General features: G+C 32.9%; 1 protein-coding gene across 2 annotated transcripts in view; it reads right to left on the bottom strand.

The window, feature by feature from the left end:
* Window positions 1–23,108, bottom strand: part of LOC124360141 (uridine-cytidine kinase) — a 60,036-nt gene that overhangs the window by 19,567 nt on the left and 17,361 nt on the right. The window contains exons 4-7 of one of the 2 annotated variants that reach the window (XM_046813492.1): window positions 22,183–22,328; window positions 18,564–18,661; window positions 16,293–16,341; window positions 3,742–4,246 (exon numbers count right to left, since the gene is read on the bottom strand). In XM_046813492.1, the coding sequence (XP_046669448.1) occupies window positions 4,128–4,246; window positions 16,293–16,341; window positions 18,564–18,661; window positions 22,183–22,328 (412 nt within the window). In that variant the 3' untranslated portion in view covers window positions 3,742–4,127. Of the gene's footprint in view, window positions 1–3,741; window positions 4,247–16,292; window positions 16,342–18,563; window positions 18,662–22,182; window positions 22,329–23,108 lie in introns of those variants that run through there. The other variant, XM_046813493.1, reaches the window with a different exon arrangement.

The raw sequence follows: 23,108 nt of genomic DNA, 5'->3' as shown, positions 1-23,108 counted from the left end.
ACTTTGAAGGGGATCAGATTGCCGTTGCCACCGAGTAACGTCAGTTCATGCCAGACGTCAAGGACAAACCTCGTATTTTCTTTTACACTTAGTAAACATAAAGTTTTGCACACCATAAAAGAAATCAAGGAAAAATATAAATTTTTGGGGGTTGAAAAATGAAGAAATGTGCAAGCATACTGAGCAATAGTATGTAATCTGAGAGCATACACAACATCGGTATGATTAAAAACAAAGTGGCATTCTTCTTGATCCTGCATACAAGGAAACATGCAGCCACAGGGAGCTGGGATTTGACCCTGAAGCGAGTATGGGGTAGTTAAGATGAGTGATTATGACGAATTACATGGTTTACATAATAATTTTCATTGTATTAAAAATATACAATATTATTTTAAACTAAATATAATTGCCAAAATAAAAAAAATAAATTTTTTACAACTGTAACATGAACATTTTCCTTATGCGGTTTGCGTGAGGTGTTCAACACAACCACAACTAGCTAACTTCTGTTTGTAACATAATGCCATTAAGAGAAGAAAGCAAAGAATAAATTGAATTAAGTATCATTAACACAATAAATTCATTCAATAAAAATTGGATTTTCTTCTTGTTTGGTTTCTTATAATGTGCACAGAATCAATATCCCACATATGGGAGAAGGTAAAATATATTACCCCATTTTATCAATGTTGTGGTGGCACTAATAATGAACTGACTTAAAAAATCTCTTTAAATCTAAAATGTTATGATTGTTCTCCATATCAATCAAATTGAAGAGCACAATGATATATATTCATATATATATATATATATATATTCATATATATATATATATATATATATATATATATATATATATATATATATATATATATATATATATATATATGATTTTGTTTATATTCTGCACCTCCCTTAAAGGGTCCTACAATCAAGTTACTGATGGTATACTTCATTCAAGTTTTCCGGAAACCCTCCTTACTCGTGAAAAAATGGAATTAATTCAAAAGGCTATCCTGGAAGGGATTGTGAAATAAGAAGAGTCAAATTCCTCTAACTTCCACGGGATTTACAGGACACAAGGAATCTTGATAATCCCTTGAGAGAATCAGGAAACAGTGAAATGGGAGGTAAACAGGATACTCTCAGGCCTTGGGAGAGAGAATTTTAGGATTGTACTAGAGGGAGAGATTCCTTGAGCAAGATATGTGACGGCCTTCTTCCCAAATAGCTTAAACGACTCCACTTTATTACAAAATTAGGGTAAAAGGTGTTGGATATTACCTTAACCAAAGGTCTAAATGGTGTGAACTTATGGTATGAAGCAGTGGCATGTCTCACAGGAGGCCTCACTGTCGGACCATTGTTATGTTAGGTTCAACCTTGAGGCGGGGGTAGAGATAAAAAAATGTGACATACAGCGTTTCTAAATCTTCTAACTGGAGGGGATACAGGAAGACCCTAACGGAAGAGTTATTAGAAATGGATCCCTATCAGAAAAATGAGATTGAACTGGAAAGGTCAGCCGTAATGGTTGTAAATGCCATAATAAAGGCCTACGAGAAAAACTGCTCTCTTAGAAGCAATAGACTAAAGAAAGATGTACATTGATGAACAAGGAGGCTAAAAATAATTAAAGATAAAAAGAGAAGATTCTTAAAAAGGGCAGGAAGGACAGATAAATTGTACCTATACTATAATGCCCTAAACGAATATAAGAAAGAAACTATGAAAAACAAAAGAAAACCTCGGAGAAACTTCTGCAAAACATTAACTGATTACCAGAGGCTGTTAGGATTTATAAAACTCTTCAAACTGACTACTCAAACCACTTTGGGGTCATTGCTAAAGGCTAATGGCAGCCTGAGAGTAGGAAGGAGACATTAGAATTGCTGCTGGAGACGTATTTTCCAGGCAGACTCTTGCCACGAGACGAAAATTTCTATTCTCTGGTAGGGGAGAGGACAGGTCTGGAGGTTGCTAGATCCAGAAAAATCCTCAAGAAAATTCTTCACAGCAGAAAGGATTAAATGGGCTATTACATAAATGGGTTCTTTGATATAAATGGGGACTAAAACCCAAGACGGTATATTGGATCTATGAAGCCATAATAAAACCAATAGTTACAAATGCAACCCTTGTATGATGGCTGAAAGTATAACAAAATACAGCAACCTAGCAGCTGCAGAGTCTTCAAAGGCTAGCTTGCATTAGCATTTCCTGGGAAATGAGCACTGGTAGTGGCATTGGGACACACTCCTCTAGGGCAAGAGGTGAAGTCCAATCAGGCACTGGAAGTGGTACTGGGATACATTTCTCTAGGGAAGTAGGTGAAGAAGACAGCCGCATTAAGTGCTACGAAGCTGCTGAGTAGAAAGATGATCAAGTCTACTTCCTCAGAAGGACAATATACAGGAATTTCCTGAGTCTGAAATGATAACCTACGTGTCTGAGTGCAAGCTAAAAAAATATTCCTTTGAAAAACCTTATCTCAATACCATACAAAATAGAGGTAAATGGCATCTGAAATTCTGATGGCTCATACCTAGACTCTAAAGCAAGGTTAGGAGTGTATGGGCCAGGAGAAAAATTAGCAGAGCCCTTAAGAAAACATGCCACAGTCTTCCAAGGAGAGGTCATGGCAAATGAAAAATGCGCCAGAAGGCTCAAAGGATATCTAAAGTGCAGAATATTTAATACTTTCAACAGCAAATTCTTCTTTGATTCAAAAGCAGTTTGGGAATGTGAGAATTCACTAATGGAACTGGCAAAGAGGAATAAAGTTGTCCTTGGCCATAAAGACATTCATCGGAATGAAACAGCAGACACCATTGCCAATATAGGCTATGGAAGCCTTTTGGTATTGTCAGAGCCAAGTTCTGGAGAAGCCTTCTCCTACAGTAAAGCTCCAGTAACTGATTGGAAAAAAGAGGATTCGAATCGAAACTTGGAGAAAGGCCTCAGGACTCAGGCAATCAAAAATGTTTATCTCACCATACGTAAAAGGATGGTTATGACTCCAAGATCTAAGCAAGGAGGATATATAACTAGTACTGGGAATGCTGACAGGACATGGTCTTCTTAAAAAACATCTGATAAAGGTGATTCTCTATGCCAGACTGATGAATGCACATTCTGTGGAGAAGCAGAATAATCAGCGGAAAATGTAACTTTTCTCACACCTGCAAAACCAGAAAAAAGTTCCTAGAAGCTTATCTCCTCAGCTTAAAGGATATCAGACAACAAATCTTCTAGGCTTCTGTAAAAACCTCATATTCTGAGGGCTATAACTTAAATAAGGGAGGCGCAAAGGCTCTTTTAGGACTACGTGCGGAGTCTCTTATATCTTTCCCTCTTTAAAAAACAAAATAATAAAGTAAAATAAACAGTTTAGGTAAAACTAGATATACAGAAAACCCAGAATTTATTTTTAAAAATCTATTGATAAACTCTCTGTAATGTAGATTTTATTGTGTATATACTTGTTTGGATCTTAAAATAGAGGCATAAACATTTTGTGAAAATGTTTATGTAACTCTTCCAGTTACAAAGGGACATATTTATACTTAACTAAGCAACAAAAATATTACTTTTTTATCACACTGCAGTGCTCCTCATTCTTGTAAATGAGTAATCGTACATTAAAACCTACATTGTAATGCAATGTTTTAACAACATTTCATAAGAAATTCAATAAATATTGAATCAGCTACAGGTATAAATAAATTAACACAGTTCTTTTCAGTATATAAAATTTGTATTTCAGTTATCTTCATATAATAGTATTCAGATTTCAGTCCATTGATTGAAAAGTGTATTAAATGCTCGGCCAGGAATGTATATAAAACACTACTCTCAGCATACAATGTAAGTACAGTATAAATAAAAAACATGAAACTCTTTATGAAATACAGATCAAATTCTAGATGGACTAGAAAGTCACCTTAACTAATACAAAATAAAAGTTATGCAGTTATCAAAATGATCTCAGTGCAAAATAATTGACCGTTATAGTAAATAAATACTGTATAAAACACCATGAAGTGTTACCCTGTAGTTAGAGTCTAAGTTAGTAAGATCTACTGTATGTGCGTGAGCTTATAGTAACCACTTGCTGTGAATGTCTAACGACTCAGAGTATCAGAGCCTGAACTGGCTCGTCGCTGGGTCAGGAGCTTGTGTTGGCTTGAAGCTGACCCGTGCAAAATGTCCCAGATGTGATGCACTATCAGATCTATTGCAACTGCAACCCAAACCAACACAATCACCCATTAACAGCATCATTTCATCCATTCTAATTACGTATCCTACATATTTAAGTTACATATACAAGAAGAAATACGTTTCTAACAAATTTCTTCACAATCTGTGACTGAAACTTGTTATTTATCTACATTATGCGTAGGAGCCCTGCTTAAAATAATCATTCTAAAATTAATATTAAACATATTGTTTTAATTTTTGAGCCCTGCTTAAAATAATCATTCTAAAATTAATATTAAACATATTGTTTTAATTTTTAAAGAAGTTTTTCAAATAAATTCACACTTTGTAAAATGCAGTAAACAGTTAGAATGGTACAAACAGTCTAGCCTGTATTATATCACAAGCCAAATATGAAATGGTAAAGAAAATAACATAATCAACAGTCATTCCTGAAAAGTGAAAAGTTTTTACATCTTTTAATATTGTGTAAAATTTCTACTAGCTTTTGCTCAATCCTAGAAATTGAACTTTTTTATTTTTATTTTATAAATGATAATATATTGCTATTCTAATAGACAACAAATCTTTTTGCATCATTACATTAAAGGACAGTTACAAAGCAATCATATGTTTAACCAGCCTCGAAACATTAATATGCTGGCTGGCTAGCAGAATTATTTATAAGTGTATCAATTTTGTCAGATTGTCTCTACATTCCAAATGTCAAGGGAACACTAAGCATATTCAGAATTGTTATCAATCCTCTTTTTCACCATCTCAAGGTGACATTAAACACACACCAAACTTGTTTCACTACTAAACATTTTTCAATTTCACTATCAAACCTTTGTTTCACCAATCTCAGGGTGGCATAAGTAGCAGCCTTGTCACACCACTGGGCATATTTTGTTTTATCAATAATCCTGGGTTTCACCAGTCTCAAGGCATACACTAGCCTTATCAGAGTACTAGGCATACTTAGGTTTCGCTATCAACCCTCTGTCTTTTCATTCCTTTGAAGATATTAAGTTCACGTCAGTCTCTCCAATATCTATCATGCGTTGCACATTAATTATACACCATGCCTTCCTTGTCACGGTACAGGGTGTACTTCTATTTGACCATCACCTCTCTGTAATGTGCGATCCACTTAATGCAGGAAAACCCTCACTACCTGAATTTCAATAACACAGTTCATCACCTATTACAGAGACCACATCACTCCTCACCAGTGTTGAACAACTGCTGTTGTGCCAGTTTCGCCAACCTCGGATAAGTCGTCACCACCAAATAAAATATTAGCATTATGATGATTTAAACTACCATGATGTGTTCTTTGGGAGCTTTTTCTATCACATGTGCAGCAATCTCCAACACATAGCAACCAACATCAGACTGGACTATGCCACCTCACCTAGTAGTAGACATTCTGGTTGGATGGTAATTGATTCAAACATAGACAAGCTTATTGTAATTTTGATTCTTCCAGAGTTAAAAACTGTTTGTAGGTCTGTGAAGTATTCTGGCTTATCACTAGATTCACTTAAAACAGAGTTTTACAGGCAAATTCTCTCACCAACTTAGCCAGCTCTCAAGTGTGTTACCCAGTAATCTCTAGCATGGATACAACTCTACCTATAACATTCTGACTGGAAAGTGAAATTAAATATAACAACAGTTCACAGTTTTAGTTTTAATAACTTGGTCCATAATTTATTATAAGCTGGGTGGTGAAAAATATTACATTTTGCTCGCAATGGAGGAAAGTAACTCAAAATCCTAATCAAAATCATTGATGAATCTTTGTACAGTTCAAATAATTTATTAGGCTATTTTTTATTTGTTTTGTTTAAACTATACAAGTTTAATGTTTGCCAGAAAATATTAAACTATAATGTTTAACTTGTTGAGTCCCATGGGTATTCCACCAAGCCCATAGTTGCACAGCTTATACAGATTATATTTTTACCTCTATGTTAGTGCATTTGATTTAGGATTGGTTGTAGAATGTTTTGAATAAAAATTAGTGATCACCGGTGATACTTATGGGCATATGATTATGCAAGGTCCATGTGTATCACTGATAATGCTGTACTTACAGCTGATTTACACTTGAAACTGAGATGTTTTATGCCCTCCAACAAAACACCTGGTAAACAGTGTAATCATTTATATATCTCTTGCTTTTAGCTTACTCTTATTTTACTGTTGGTATAAATAGGCATGTCATCAGAGAGAATCCACTTAGGTACAACACAGAAACATGCTGCTGGAGCAAACATTATTTTCATTAGATGGTCTTCAGTGACTTTTTTACATTAACAAAGGGTGTCGATGGTGTTGACTGCAATGATTACTTAGAATCACCAGTGATTCTTATGGAGCTCAATGACAAACATGAAAAATACATCCATGGAACTCAACGTATTAAATTGTGCCACAATTATATACTAATTTTAAATCACTTTCCATTCAATTTATGTAGGACTTTTTTCCCTCCCAAATCTATTTAACCCTGGAACTGGCAAACGCCCGATATCGGGCGTTTTAGTCACATCCTAGTTGGCAGCGCCCGATATCGGGCGTTTTAACATGTCTTTTATTTCTCGATATTACGTACTTAAAACACGATCAAAGAGTATCGGTATTGATACCAATCGAAAGAGGAAGGTTCAATTTATGTAAATAATACACTAATAAATAATTTTATCGTTTCGTTACACGTCCATGCGTTTTATAATCTCTGAACTGTTTGTTTACATTCTACCGCATACTGCGCCAGCTGCACGCGCAGCGATGAGTCAACTGGTTCATTCGGCTATTGTTATGTCGTCAGCTACGTGGTGTTCTGTATGGATTATTATTTGCTTGAGTTTGTTGTAATGATGGTTGTGTATATGACTCAGTAATAGTAAGTTTTTTGTGCGTGTTTACGTAATGGATCGTAATTTCCGCGATCGTTCAAGTGACATTCGAGAACTAGTTGAACATGAAATAAGCAACGATGAGGATTCAGATTTAGACATTCAATTAGAACATAGTAATGACGATTCTTCACTGTTTGACTTCTCTTCAGAAAGTGATGAAGAGTATGTTCCTGATCTACAAGAAATTGCCGAGAATTCCGACTCTGACACAGATGAAGTGGTAAACCAAAATGAACAATCTGACCTGTTAGGCCTACCTACAGCAGACAATGTTGCTGGTCCTAGTACATCTGTACCAAGACCTAGGCTTACTGCTAGAAATCAACAATCTAATAACCTTAATTGGAATATAATTACTCCACCTGAAAATGAAAAAAATATTGAATTTAAAGTGAGAGCTTCTACACTTGGAATAAAAAACTGTCCACCCAGAAATGATTCTCCTTTGCACTATTTTTATTTGTTTTTTACCAGATCTGTGTGGGAAATGATTGTCAGGCACACAAACATTTATGCTCATGAACAAATTAACAAAAAACAAAGATCTGGTCGTTGGAGGAGATACAGTAGGTTACAGAACTGGCTTGACGTAAGTGTATCTGAAATAATAAAAGTGATAGCTATGATTATAAATATGGGTTTGAGCTTTCGAAACAACATTGTTGATTATTGGGACACAGACCCATACCAGCACACTAGATTTTACTCTGACATGATGTCTCTCAGAAAATTCCAGCTCATTTGGTCAATGTTCCACCTAAATTCAGGACCAGCTGCTGAAAAAAACACTCCAGGCTATGACCCTTGGCACAAAGTGCGGCCATTTTATGATGCAATGAATGTAGCCTTCCACAAGCATTTTATTCCGGACCAACAAATATGCATAGATGAATCAATGATAGGGATGAAAAATCGTTGCACATTTATCCAATATATGCCAAATAAGAGACATTCCCGTTTTGGAATAAAGAAGTTTGAAGTTTGCGATAGAAAGACATCTTATGTTCTTCATGTTGAGTTGTACGATGGCAAAGATTTTTTGTCAGATGGTGACTCTCCTTTCACTCAGAAAGTTATTTTAGAATTACTAAACAAATCTCAGCTTCTGGACAAGGGATACCATCTGTTCACCGACAATTGGTACACTAAAATACCTTTGGCCCAAAAATTATTAGAGAAGGAGACATATCTAACTGGAACTATAAATAAAAGGTCTAAGGGTTTACCACCAACTTTGACCACAAAAAAGTTACAGCCCAGAGAAAGCATCTATGTTCGAAGTGGTGAGATGCTTCTTGTTGGATTCTGTGAGAAGAAAACAAGAAAACCCGTGTACTGTCTAACTACCGGTTGCCATGCAGAAGACAAAATTGTACGAAGCCGTAGTGGTAAGGAAGGTCTTAAACCAGTTCTTATTGATAAATATAATCGGTACATGGGGGGCGTAGACAACAAAGATAAGTGTATTTATCACGCAACTTGTGACCGTCCAACAAAAAAATTTTGGAAAAAGATTTTTTACAATCTAACTGACATGGCTTTGTTTGACGCATATGTTTTGTATCAAAATAACACTTACAAGCCCATGAGTAGGCGAAACTTTATGTGTAGTATTGTAAAAAGCTTGATAGAAGAACAAAACACATTGCCTCTAACAGACCTCACTCCAGGTCCTGCTGGTGATTCTGCTCACTCCCTTGCTAAGCTACCCAATGAAAACAACAGACTATGTGTAGTGTGCTTGGAAGCAAATATAAGGAAGAAATCGACTTATTGGTGCCCAGGCTGCAACAGTGGCATCCATCAGAACTGTTACCACAAATTAGAGCACTTCTGGAGGCCAGACAAGCGAGGTGCTAAAAGGAAGACCCATGATGAAGATAACGGCTGAAGAGTTTTTGTACTTCATAAATTATGATACTTGTGTAAATAATTTTTTGTAAATAGTTTTTTTGTGCTTCAGTAAAGTTAGCTTGTTATCCAATATTGTAAGATAAAATTAATATGAACTAAAAGTTACAAGATTGTACAATTCCAAGTGAGATTTGAAATTCTTACTTTTTTTGGTAAGTAGCACTTTTGAATGTCAGTGTATGATTTTTGTATCGTTTACCACATGTAAAAATAGTATACCTTATAAACTAGGTTTTGTTTTGTTTTTACTCAGAATTAAATGCTCTTTCTTTTTTATATTTTGGATTTTGGATATCACAAACAAGAGCAATTTTACAAGTCAAAAACTTTGAACTAACTTTTCTTTTTTATAAATTTTTTTTTTCATGAAGAGGTAGTGTAAGGATAATTTTTTTTATTTTTTATTATTTTATGTGAAAAATGTTCCTTGAACAATGCTAAATAAAAAAACATATAATATGACATAGGTACTTTATAGTAAACATGTAATAATAAAATAAATATAAGGCAATGTACGTAGTACTAAAAACACTCCGCCACTGAGAGAAATATGACCGCCAGTTCCAGGGTTAATACTGATCTGAAACAGCATAACTTGCTTTTTCTCTCTAAAAAGTATTTCTTTTATTTCACAAAGCTTGATACTTTTGTTCCTTATATAACTAAATAACATATTTAAAGAACATTAAATCAGACTTAAAAAAAACAAACTTTGTACAAAAAAATTAACTTACAAGACTTTTAACATATTTAAACTAAAAAACAATTGTTTTTTTTTAAATATACAATTAAAAAACTAAATGGTAAAAACTGTGTAGGCCCAACAATGGAGGATGTGTGTCTTTATTGAGTGTCGTGGGTCCCAATAAGAAGTTAAGGAGTAGTTAAGTGGTGGGTATATGGAGCATTTAATTAGGTCTACATTGTAGATAAACTTTTTTGGTGTGTTTTGATATACTGAGTGTCTAGCTGTAGTTTACATTGTAGCATTTTTTGCTACGTATATATAAATAAAATTTACCAACATTACCATGCCTAATACCATATTGTAAAATCATATTTATGTTTATGTTGCACTGACTTATTAATATATTATAATTTCATATAATGCTAAGCCAATTAATAGTTCAATCCTTAATAATAATTATGTTTAAAATGTTATTTATCCTAGTTTTATTGTAAGACAGCTAGTAAAATTGTCTCAAGTGATGGCAAGTAATCACAATTTGTTTTTTTTACAAATGGTACTAAATTTACAAACTGAAAATTTAGTGCTCCAAATAATTCTTGGTGACAAGGAAGTTGCTGTTTTAGATTTCCATATAACACAGTAAAATTAACAGATTTAAGTTTGTATTGCTCAGTGTGTATCTGACAAGTACCTACAGTATATAAAACATTGAAAACATGCAAGTGCCAAGTGTCTAGGAAATATTTTGAGTATAAATAATATCTAATAAGTTGCTCTTACCAAAACAACTGCTGAGAATAACATTTAAGATAATGATATGTTACAGGATTATTATCTAAAGATTGTCAAAATTTATCAACTTGAGTCTACTGGTTCTAAAATGGTAAACGGTGACGAAGTACAGCATCCGTTACTGAATATACCCAAATGTAACAGTAATGTTGCAAATATAGACTATGGGAATATATATAAACATATAATCTTAAATTTCATCAAATCGTGTTTACTTAAAGTTGATATTAAATAATTGCTGTAGTAATCAATTCTATACAAGAGCTGCATTAAGTGTACACAATAAATAGACACAATGTTTCAAATGAAACAGGAGATATCAAATCACTTCTGAATCTCAGTTGAGAAAATGTAACGTGTATTACTTACACTTAACCCAAAACTATGATTAATAAAATTGTATTGCCTTTAGATTGTGTTTAATATTAATAAATAGAATAATAGTAGCATTGTAAACTTCATAATAGATTCAGAATAGAAAGTTATGCAAAACCACCATTTGAAAAAAATAAATGCATCATGTAAAATAATTATTAATACAGCAAATAAATGGAGTTTTATATATTACAAAAAAACAAGAGATGGGTTTTAACCATAAATAATGAAGGAAAATTAGTTAACATTAATGAATTTGTATAAGAAATTATTCACAATGACATGTAAAGAATTATAAAAGTAACTTCTTTATTTATGGCATTAAGACAGATTAAAGAGGGGGAATGGAGGACTTTTAGATCCGCACATGTCAATCTAAACTTATTGTGCACCCCAATTTCCGATAGTAGGGCCTACCTACCCCCCTGTACCTTCAACGAGATCCAAGAGCTCCTGCCCAATGCTGACATTGAAACTATCATCTAGCTGTGAGATTCCAAATAAAATAGGGTTCTTCTCTAACATCAAGACTCACACAGTCAAACATAATATCTCCTTCGACTCGTTTCATAGTCTAAACTTAGGGTCTTCAGTACCGAGTCCTAAGGTGTGCAAGTGTTGTCTGATTTAACCGTATCCAGTAATAAGGGAAATTACCTATATAAGACTTTTTATAGCTTTGTGAATGTGAAGTTGTTAGCCCATCTAATGAGCTTCTTGCCAAATGATTTACGCAGAGAAACTCTGCCATCAATGACAGTTCTTATTTATGAACCATTTCCTAATAGCTAGGTAGGCTATGGAAGAATATTTGTATCTGGGAATATCTTTTCTCACCAAATGTATTCAGTATAAATATCTGAAATTACTGGGCATATTGCTAAATCCAGCCAGTATCAAGTATAGATTTAATACTGTGATATTAGTGGACAGCTGAGGTGAGTATTCCCTGAGGTGATTATTGGTAGGCAGTTGACTCGCTTATACCACATGCCGGTGCAGGTCGAAGAAAGTACTTCTTTAAACCATTGCAATTGTCAACAAGTTCATTGACCTGAAAAACCGGCATGTTCAAGAAGCCAGCTTGAGATGTACTGAATTATGATTAGCTAGAACGGATAGTCATCAAGCATTCCTATACCAGCCTTGAAATAAATTCTGTTAAATTAAGGACCGTAAGAGTGGCCTGGCTATTAGATAGTATCACTATCCATTGATGATGTAATTTCTAGTCAATAAACTAGAATAGCGTATTAACTGCAATGCTCTCCCAGACTTTCGCTGAAAGCTGTTCTATGGGATTAACTCCAAGCTCCCATAGCCAGTCTACCTTCATCAAGGAGCCATCTGTGTACCAAACTAGATCACCTTCAACTAACTTCATTCTCTTCTTTCTTTTTCAGTCTTCCTGGGATCGATGGTTACGATAAAGAGCTTGCTACATTTAGACTCTTTTGTCCATAGTGTCTGATATCATATGTAATATTGCATAACATAATGCTTTGACAATAGTGCAGTGGCTTGTACTGATCGTGTTTGCCTTCCAATGGCAAACAATCATTCAATACGTGGATTTACATGATTCCACCATGACTTGTACGTCTAGTGGTAGAAGTTCTAGAAGAACAGCTTTAAGTGAAGCTGTAGGGCTGCTTCTTAAAGCTCTTGTTATTCAAATCAGTCTTTGTAAGCTGATAAGCTTGTCTTTGACTGTGGCTTACGCTTTTGTCCATCAGACTAGTTAGCCATAGGTTACTTGGAGTCTTAGGATCACATAGTATAGCCAATGGGCCTTGTGCAGTTTTATGCCCCAATGCGTGCCAACAAAGCGTTTGGAAATCATGAGGGCCCATCTTGCCTTGTGAGTATATTATTCAGGTGTTAATTCCATGTCAGTTTGCAATCTAGGATCAGCCCTGAATATTTGACAGACTCTGAGACAGCAAGCCAAGTAAAACCAAGCTTCAGGATGAGGTTTATAGGGAACTATAACTATTATTGCAGTATTTATTCCAAGTCTCTCTATAAGACACCACGTGTGTATACAAAGAAAACCAGCTTTCAAGATGTTGGCAACAACGTTGCAGTACTTTCCTTGTACCACCAAAACTATGTCATCAACATAGTCCTGGGAGTGGATACCCGCTCACATCAAGTCTTCTAACAGATCATCGATCACAAGGTTCTACAGTAAAGGTGACAAGACAACACCTTGTGAACAACCCTTAACTGGAGCAATAACCACAGGTTTATCATGCAATGTACCTGTAACATGTATGGAACAAAGTTGATCCATTTGCAAATGCTTGGCTCAACATTTTACCTCTGTACCCCATGAATCAAGGCTCTGTATTACGTATTGTCAAATGCCCATTCAATATCGAGAAAGGTGCATAGTGCGACTGCCAGGCTCACCTGAGTCTGCTCAGCAGTTAGTGTACAAGTGTCACAGGACTTGCCAGGCTAATATGCATATTGGTTTCGATAAAAAGTAGTGCCTAAAAGGACTTCCTTTTCTTAAATAACTCTCCACCAGTCTTGATATACTTGAAGAGAAACAATGATATACTGATGGGACAAAAAGATTTCGAATTAGAGTTGTCAGCACAACCCCTCTTCAGAATAAAGCCCACTTTTTATAGATGGCTGGCTTGTGGAATATATCTGCAAGCCAAACAAGCTCTGTAAAGTTTCATTACAGTGTGAAAGTATCCAAGTTGTATAATAATAATAATATAGAACTCTATGTTATGCCTAGCAATGAGCTGTTTTCATCCAACCATTTTGAAACAATTCTGCAAAAATGAAGGATTCCAAAATTGAGTATAATAGAATGATTGAGTATTCTCTCCAATAAAATAATGTAATCACGCAATTAAATCAAACATTTGATTGTACACAAACGATAATTAAAGCAGAAACATAGCTGTCTATACATCTTAAGAGCGATCCCACAATGTGTCCTATACACCCATCACATAGTTACCTAACTGACAAAGGTCAATGTGTTGAGTATTGTTGTTTAAATATTGATAAAAGACTTACTCCATCGTCCTTTTGCAACGAACTTGCCTGGTGTTACAAGCTAGGCTACAATTTTGGACATAGTTCCAAACTTAAATTTCTTCATAAACTAGTGTTTCAGCACCAAAACCTACACTTTTAATAGTTTTCAAATGCTACCAATTCAATTATATTTTTTAAATTAATTAAATAAAAAGAAAAACTGTGGTAAAGAACTTATGATTTTGGGTGAAAGGTGGGTGATCAATTTCATTTTCATCGAAGCTTAAACTCATCTATACATCAATTTGAAAATCTACAATACAATTTAATTTTGGACTAAAAGCTTAATATATCAAACTAATCAATGCAACTATAAGGTACATTTGAATTATATTGAACAATATGATGAATTCACATTAATTTACCATCGCTATGTTGAATTGATTAATTTAATTGGACTCTAGTTCTAAAGTTAACCTTTTTGAACAAGTGCTTTAAACTTTATTCTGCCTAATAGATAAATAATCAGAAGTGCAATGTTCATCAGCTATATATCTTGCAACACAAGTTAAATTTTAGACAAAGTACAAACAAAAAGTGCTTGGAAAGAGGTAACAAGATATTGATATACTTCCTTACAAGAAAAGTAATTTTTAACACTTTATAGATAACGTATTCTGATACAAATCATGTCAAATTGATAGAAAAAGCATTAGTAAGTCTGTACTGTGAAAAAAAACTGTATCATGGTTTCCAAAAGAAAACAAGCACGTATCTCCTTGTTAACCACTGCAGTCGAGATGTCACTCACTGCTACCTCAAATACATGTAGTTAAAATAATAAGAAAAGAATTTATAACAATCTATATGAATCCATTAACAGATTTTTGTATATTGAAAAAATGAGACAGTAGACATTAAACAATTTTTATAAATAACAAGAAAACAAAGTATTGACAGAATATATAATTTTATACAGAGTGTTGTAATAAACGGAATGGAAGGATATGTTATACAGAAAATATGAGCTTATCAAAAGAATATTTTGAACTAATAAAGAAAAGTTAAAAAAATTAACTAGTTTTTTACATTTAAAAGTATTTTTAAATGTTTTCATTTCACTTTAAATAAATTTTGAGGACAAAAGTTTAGTTTAAACATTTAACCTTCTGTATGCTGTAAGAGAAATATATTACAGTATCCCAGAACAACCCATTATATTAATGTTAGCTCGACAAAATTCCGTCAGAATGAATGGGAATGTTTCTTTGGTGTTTTTGTATGACACAATGTGCAACATGACTTATCATAACACCTGGCTGCAGTCATAACTCAATATATTGTTTGTCAGTCTGAGTGCATTCTCATTGGGTCAGCTGTTGCTCTAAGTAGAAATACCCGCTTATTACAATTAGCGGCTATGCACACGCTTAGTTTGTTGGTATACTGATACTTTTATACAGTTACATTTGATTGGTGTTTTTATTTAACTATGCAATCAGGGTGAGGAGATATTATCTTGTTAAATTGCATTAGTATTTTATAATTGATTAACTAGTATAACATTGCTTTTATACCTACTATAAAAACATAAAATAACACAACGAGCAGTTGTGTAGTAGCACAACACCACATAACCTTAAGTTTCACATATTTCAGTTCAACAAATAGGCACACTTGTAGTGCACCACATATTGGTTACTTTTAGTTTACTTTCGCCCAACAGATTTTACTTATTCAAAAAATTTTCCTCAACCTTACTAAGTGTTCCTTATTTGAAAACTAGCCTATCTTCCTTACATTCAGGGAACAATCAATAAAATAAGGAGGATATTAAGGAGATACTATAACAAAACAGCTCAAAAATTGATGAACTGTTTGAGACCAGCGTATGATTCATATGATGTGTACTCAAATTCATACTTTATTATAATTATTATTGATGTAAAAAAGTGATACATACACATTATTATTTATGATATTATTAAATTATTTTATGATAATGGATTTAATTGCTTACCACTGTTGTCAAAAATAATGTATAGATTAACTATGAAATATAACACAAAATTACTAAGTAGATTTATAGGTTTCAATATATAATCCGAAACAAAGCTAAAAACTAAAAAAATGTTACTATTTTTAACATGCAAACTAACTTAATTTAATTGAAAATAAGTCGATGATAACAAAATAAAACATGTAGAATGCTTTAATTAATGTTCAGAGAATATTACCGACGCTAACCAACTAAAATAGAACCAGACATGCAGGATATATAAGGCAGTGAATTAGATAAATGTTTACCAGACAATGACAGAACAATATCCATGCCACTAGTATTAAGTTGCCTACAGTTACCGAAATATCAAGCTTACCAGTGTTGTCTGCACCTCGAGGGATGATAACATCAGCAAATTTCTTTGTCTGAAAACCACAACACAATTTTTAATACACTCTACATAGGAAAATAGTGTTGACTCTGCTGTATTGAAACAACACTTAGTTTTGTCACATAAGAATAAAATTAGGTGTTGAACCATTATTTCATTTATTTTGTTACAGAATTTTCCAAAAAGTTACATTAAAACTGCTGTAATATGAAAAAAATAAGATACTTTTGACAAACTAGATTTAAAAAGTATGCTAGATACATTATTCCGCCCATTTGATTGCAATATTTAGTATCTAATTCGTAATTTAGTCACCCACAATACCTTCAGTTAATAATAAAATATTTTTCTACCGTTTGAATTGGTAAGACAATTAGGTACGATACAATAAGGCATTTACAATATTTTTAAAATGTTATTGTCAGTTACTGTATTTCATAATTTGAATTCAACTACTGAACACATAATTAGAGATAACTGCTCTGAGTAAAAAATGTGCACACCATCAAACAAAAATTTATTTATTTATGACAAATAGAACTAAAAGATATTTTTTCAATAGTAAAAAGGGTTTTATTTTGGTAGTGTTAGGCAATGCATTAAGAAATCCATGCATATATCTAAATAATTGTCATTCAAGGTTTGAATGCAAAAAATTACTTGCACTTAAATGAATATATCACATTTCTCATCAAGCACTGGATTTCTTGAATCACAGAGTGCAAGACAGATTAGCCTGGCCTCAATTACTTTAATTTGAATTTATGTGATATATCTATTTATATAGGTCGAAAGTTTCAGCCATTTGTTTAGTTCAGGTCAATCATCTTTCCCAAACAGTTGCCACAAGTTTGATGATATATTCTCATGATGTTGAATATGTACGTCTGACAAAGAATATGACCAAAGAAATATTACTGATTGTAAAAACACACATCATTAAATTGTGTGCAGTTTTAATTTCCTTGCCAAAATTTTTCATCCGACAATACTCACACATTCTGTTTCATGTGCCTTCTTTATATACATAGATATTTTTGTGAGCATTAACCTTCCCAGCACATTTTTCAATTGGAAAATTGCTGACACTTCTTTTTTGTGTTATAAAAATAGCCTTTTTACTAATTTTACAAAATATTTTTTCATTAAAAAAACTTCACTTGATCCAACTATATGTTGAAAGCATTATTTGTGGAAAGTCCTATAATTAATTATCTACCATGTTTCAATCAGAAAATTGATCTGACATAGATAAAGACCTGCAAGAAAACTCCTGGGGAGTATGTAAAGAAACTGGCCGTATGTTCTCTTTTGTTATAAAAAGGTTTTATTGTACTTATGTGTTGAATAATAATACCCACTTATTATCCATTACCAAAGATAATAACAACATACCAGAAAAAGATATGTGAATCACAACAGATCATCATAGACAGGCAATCACAAACTTCACTGTTAAGTGAATTGGGGTGTCAAGATGACATTAGTACATGCGCTGATCAGATAAAGAGAGTGTGAATATTGCATCAACTGTTGGTAGGCCGGTTGTGTGCAGATGATCTTGTATGAAGATAAATCATGCCAAACCTCTAAGCTGTGCAGCTCTTATACTCAATGTGCCAAGCAACTAACATAGATCTCCAGCTACTACCTGTCTCATCACACAATGGCTATAAGCTCAAGTAATGAGTTTTGCAGCTGATTAACAATTTTTGTGTTATGAATAACATTTCAGTTTTCTGGTTCACACTGTGTAGAAATAATTACATTCTTGAAATATGTTGGCCTCACTGCGGAGAGCCATCTTTAATGTTAACAGATGTTAAACTGAAACTGCTAAAAATAAGCATGTGTTTTATATTGTGTAAGAAATGTTTCGAGGCAGTGTAAACAGATGTTAATCATAACACAGCCCGTGTAATTCTAAGAACTAAGAATTTTAGCTGTAGAATTCTGTTTTTATTAAGGTAATTTAATATTTTAATGAACCCAAATGCTTTTGAATGTTAATAAGTTAATATTTACAAAATGGTGTATTTTAATTAGTGATTGTAATTCACTAAAACTATAAATACCTTACAATTTTGAATTTTAACCACTTTTATACATATTCATTGAGTTCTTAATTTATGGTTAATTTTAAAGACAACAAACACCCAAAATTGAAAACTAATGACAGTGATGAAAATATATATTTTAAAATATGAGTTACAGCTATTGCTAGAATATTTGAGAAAAAAGAATTAACCGTCATACCGGTAAACAGAAATCTTCAAATGCAGGCTTGACGTAGTTCATGTAATGCGTAAGAACGTTGTCCAAATCCCGTCCTCTCTCTTTTATATCACGTGGAACTGAAACATAATTTATAATAAATAATCTTTTTCAGTAAATAAAAAATAACTCACAAATTGTGCTTACAATTATTGTTCAATACAGTAGCTTCATGTTTGTATTATTGTTGGATTTATATTTAACAATATAAAGGTCACAAACAATAATAGCATCTTCAATTACTTCTCTTCTTATTGACATCTAGAGACATTTATAGTTGAATATCTCTATGTCAAAGAGGATAAGAGAACCTTTCAAATTAGTAAAAAGTAAACCTGCTCTTCCTATCCTATCAAAACTATCCAACACTTTTTATCATTCCTGTTAGTATAATTTTTTTTTACAAAGACTGCATAGTTATGTTTAGGAAACAAACATTAAAAAACACCTATTGTTTTAATTAAATTGTAGAATATTAGTGGTTTAACAAAGGCATAACCTGATATCTCTAAAAGTTTTCAGTTAAGAGTTATAGAAGATTTAATTTTGGGTCAAATGCAACTGAAACAATACTAGAAACCCATATACAGAGTGTACAAGAACTCTCTACCATTTTTTCAGGTATTATTCCTGGACTAAAGCCTTAATAATTACCCAAATAGCCGCCATTTGTCTTTTTTTTATATAACTATTATAAAAATTTATAAATTTTTACAAGCTTTATTTTCAAACTGGTGGCTTCTTAAAATCATTAAGCACAAATATCTCAAAAACGACAAATGATAAAAAAGCCACAGTTACTACATTTTAGTTTAGACAATTTTTATTACAAACTCAATGATACCAAGTTTAAGCCACACAATCAGCTGTTTTAATTTTAGCTGCTCTAATCAGCTGATTATAACACTAAAATGTTTAATTGTGGTCATATTATTGTTAACTGTTGCATGACTTTATTTCTATTTATTAAAACATAGGAAAATAACAATTTTTCAAATCTATAAAATAATAACTTCATTTAAATAAGACTGCTAATAAATCCTTAAAGTATTTTTATTTTAGAAAAATACAAAATTGAATTTAGACATGTTGGGCTAACTGTACTGATATGGTTCAGATGAGCAGTCAAAGTGGCTGTGGAAATATTGAAGATCATGACTTCTTGAATACTGGACTAAAACTGTTCAGCCCACAGCAGAAATTACTCTTTTAATTGGAAATTATATTGTACTCTGTAATAATACAAAAACACTTTTTAATTTATTAGAAGTTTATGTAAATAAAGTTATTTTACAGATTATAAAATGTGTTGTTGTCTTATGTCTTTATCAAAGCAAACCTAAATCCTGCAATAGTAAGTATATATTATTACATTTCAACAATTTAATATTATAATCAGCTGATAGGAGCAGCTAAAAATATAACAAGTGATTGTTGTGGTTCACAAACACTGCTGTTACATAATGACAAGTGGATATTGTTAAATACTCAGTTTTTAAAACTCCCTCAGTTTTCAACGGATTTTCTTAAACTTGGTATCATTGGCTTTATAAATTGTCTAACTAAAATATAGTAACTGTGATTTTGAATCATACATTGTTTTTAAAATATTTATGCTTAAAAATCTTAAGAACACGCTATTTTGAAAATAAAGCTTGTCTGTAATTAAGACATTTAGTTTATAAAGGTATATACCAAATTTTAATAGTTAAGTGAAAAAACAAAATGGCAGGTATTCGGGTAATTATTGAGTCACAGAAAATTTGAATGTAATAGGAATAATATCTGAAAATATTGCTAGAAAATTCTGGGACACCCTGTATAATATGTACTGTCTAATCTTTATGAAATAAAAGTACTGTATGTTTAAATTAAAAGATATGCCTAGATAATGTTTAGAAGTTTATTGATCTAATAAATTATGCTTACCTAAAAAGTTCACATTATGGTAGGTTGTAAAACCAAAATTGTTTGAAGAGTTCTGGACCATTTTACAAAACTCTTATTTATAAGCCATTAAATGACTAAAAATTACATCAATCAATTCAGCTGAAAGTCTGTTTAAAAACGGATCATTCCCATTTTGTATAAGAATAAAACTGAATCTATGAACTTCCCAACAACTTCTCAACCTACAATATCTGAACTCTGATAGTGTGGAAAACAAGGGCTGTCTACAGTAACAGACAAGGGCTGAAAGTAACAGACGTTTTGACGTGGTGCGGCAATGGGCAGGACTAGTGCTATCTTTGTGTTAGAGTGTTCCTACACTAGAAAGCAACCAGCTGTAGTAGATTGTGCATCACCTATTGCATTTTGTATACATACAGTGGAGTGTTGAAATGAGTGATGCAGCTCCTTAATCGTGAAATTAGGACTTTTATAGATCGTTTCATTGATTTCCACCACCAATTTATCACTCATAAAACAAGGCCTACCATTGCATTGCTCATCATGAGATCCGATTCATCCATTTTTTAAATCAATGCACCACTGCCTCACTCGGCTTTCACTCATTATTACTTGACATTCCCGTACACATTACAAATCTGACGATAAATTTCAATCAGTTTGTAATTTTTCCCCAACAAAAAACTTATCACAGATTGTACTTCATAACTGGCGGAATTTTCAATTGCAGCACTCATTTCAACACTCAATTGTATACAAAGTACAATGGTGCAATGCACAATCTACCACGGCTAGTTGCATACTGAGTGTAGAAATACTCTGATGCCAAGATGGCGGCGCTAGTTTTTAGTCTGTATCTTTACAGCGTATGAAAAGATCTTTACTCTGCAAGAATGACGAAGTAGATATGAACATGCTGATTAAATTTCAAATTAGTGGAACATTTTATTTTACTACAATACATCTTTCAATGAGAAGAGAGTTTATTCATTTTCATTATATAAAGCAATAATGTTTTAAAGTTATTATTGGAATTTATTTTAAAATTAATTTAACTAAATTTGTTTAAATTCACATTTGTTTGTTAAACTGAATAAGGCTATTATATGAAATCATTCAGTCCCAGAACTTACGCTTGCTGACTCTACTGAGTAGTCCATAACTAGAAGTTGTTCCACTTGTGAGCCAAGTGTTTAGTGAAATCATCTATATGATATATTAGATAAAAAATACATTTTATCTGTTCAAAAAGGAATTGCGCTGCGCCCATTTACAATTCTGATGGGCCTCTTGAACAGGTGACACTACAAGAAAGGATCTTTTCTGGCACATGGTTTATATCCCTTAATATGGGTATTGGTAGTCTGAAAAGCAACAAGACCAACCAAAATAACAATAAAGCCACTAATGCAACTAATGGGAATGGTAAAAAATTGTTTACCTCATGGAACAACAGAGTGGACGTGCATGCATTGTCGACGTTAATTGGTGCAAAATAATTGGCCTTTATGGATTCCAGTGTGTAAAGGTCTTAAAGTTTAAATTCTATAGTTGTAAAAGAGGTGGCCATACAAATTGCCTCTTCATGTGTATAAAAATATATAAAAGATTTAAACAATAATTATAGACTAACCATCCCAATCCCAATAGCTAAGCAGCAACTTACTGACTTAAAAATAATGATATTTACCTCTCCTTGCCAGTCTGGTGTCTGAATCAGTGTCAACAAATAATTTCATATGGAAAAGATCCCTTACTTCTGGAAAGTAAAAGACCAGAATCCCTTCAAAAAGCACCACATCAGCTGGGTAGACAGTGGTTGTCTGGTTTGGAACTCTAAAATAAAGCATAAAATTATTAATATTACATCAGGAGGAAAATTTAGAAAGTTAATGCAAAACGGATTTAGAACTACATGAAATGGGTTAAAATGGTTAGGGTATAGAATAGAATAGAGAAAAAACATACATATAGGACATTGTGGTGAGGGGTATGCTAAGCTAAACCTTATAGATTGTTCTTAATGATTTCTGAAACTCTGATTATTCCTCAAGAGGAATGGCGAGTCATGCCTTCTCAAGAATTTGCCCAACTTCCATTTCATGTATAGGAGAGGTAGAGAAAAACAATCAAACAATGTTATTTTCAACATACATATTGTATTTTTTATCTTTAAGTGGAATCTATCTAAGTGGCATTTCAACCATTTGGATGCCATAGCTATGTTGCTATGTAACCCCCTTAAATTTCTGGGCTGATTTTTTAGATTTTGAACAAAAATTAGTAGCGATTTGTCCTCCAAGGGCAATTTTTAGATGAGGGAACAAAAAGAAGTTGCTTGGGGCTAGATCTGGTGAGTGAGGTGGATTGTCAAGCAGTTCAAACCGTAATTTGTGGATTTTAACCATGGCAACTTCTTAGTGTGTGATTAAATAGTTGTCTTGGTTAAATAGGATCCCAGCAGGACATTAACTCAATCAAAGACTTACAGTTCAAAATGGTTGAAACTTTTGTGAGTAACTGTCTGTGGATGAACAACAAAATTCTGTAGATTTTAATTTTCAAGTGCAGCCATCTTCATGTTTAGGTCAAAAACTTTTCAGACCACCCTCATAC

This window comes from Homalodisca vitripennis, chromosome 4 (genome assembly GCF_021130785.1).
Source record: "Homalodisca vitripennis isolate AUS2020 chromosome 4, UT_GWSS_2.1, whole genome shotgun sequence".
NCBI classification, from domain to species: Eukaryota; Metazoa; Arthropoda; class Insecta; order Hemiptera; family Cicadellidae; genus Homalodisca; species Homalodisca vitripennis.
This window is presented reverse-complemented; position numbering and strand designations above follow the sequence as displayed.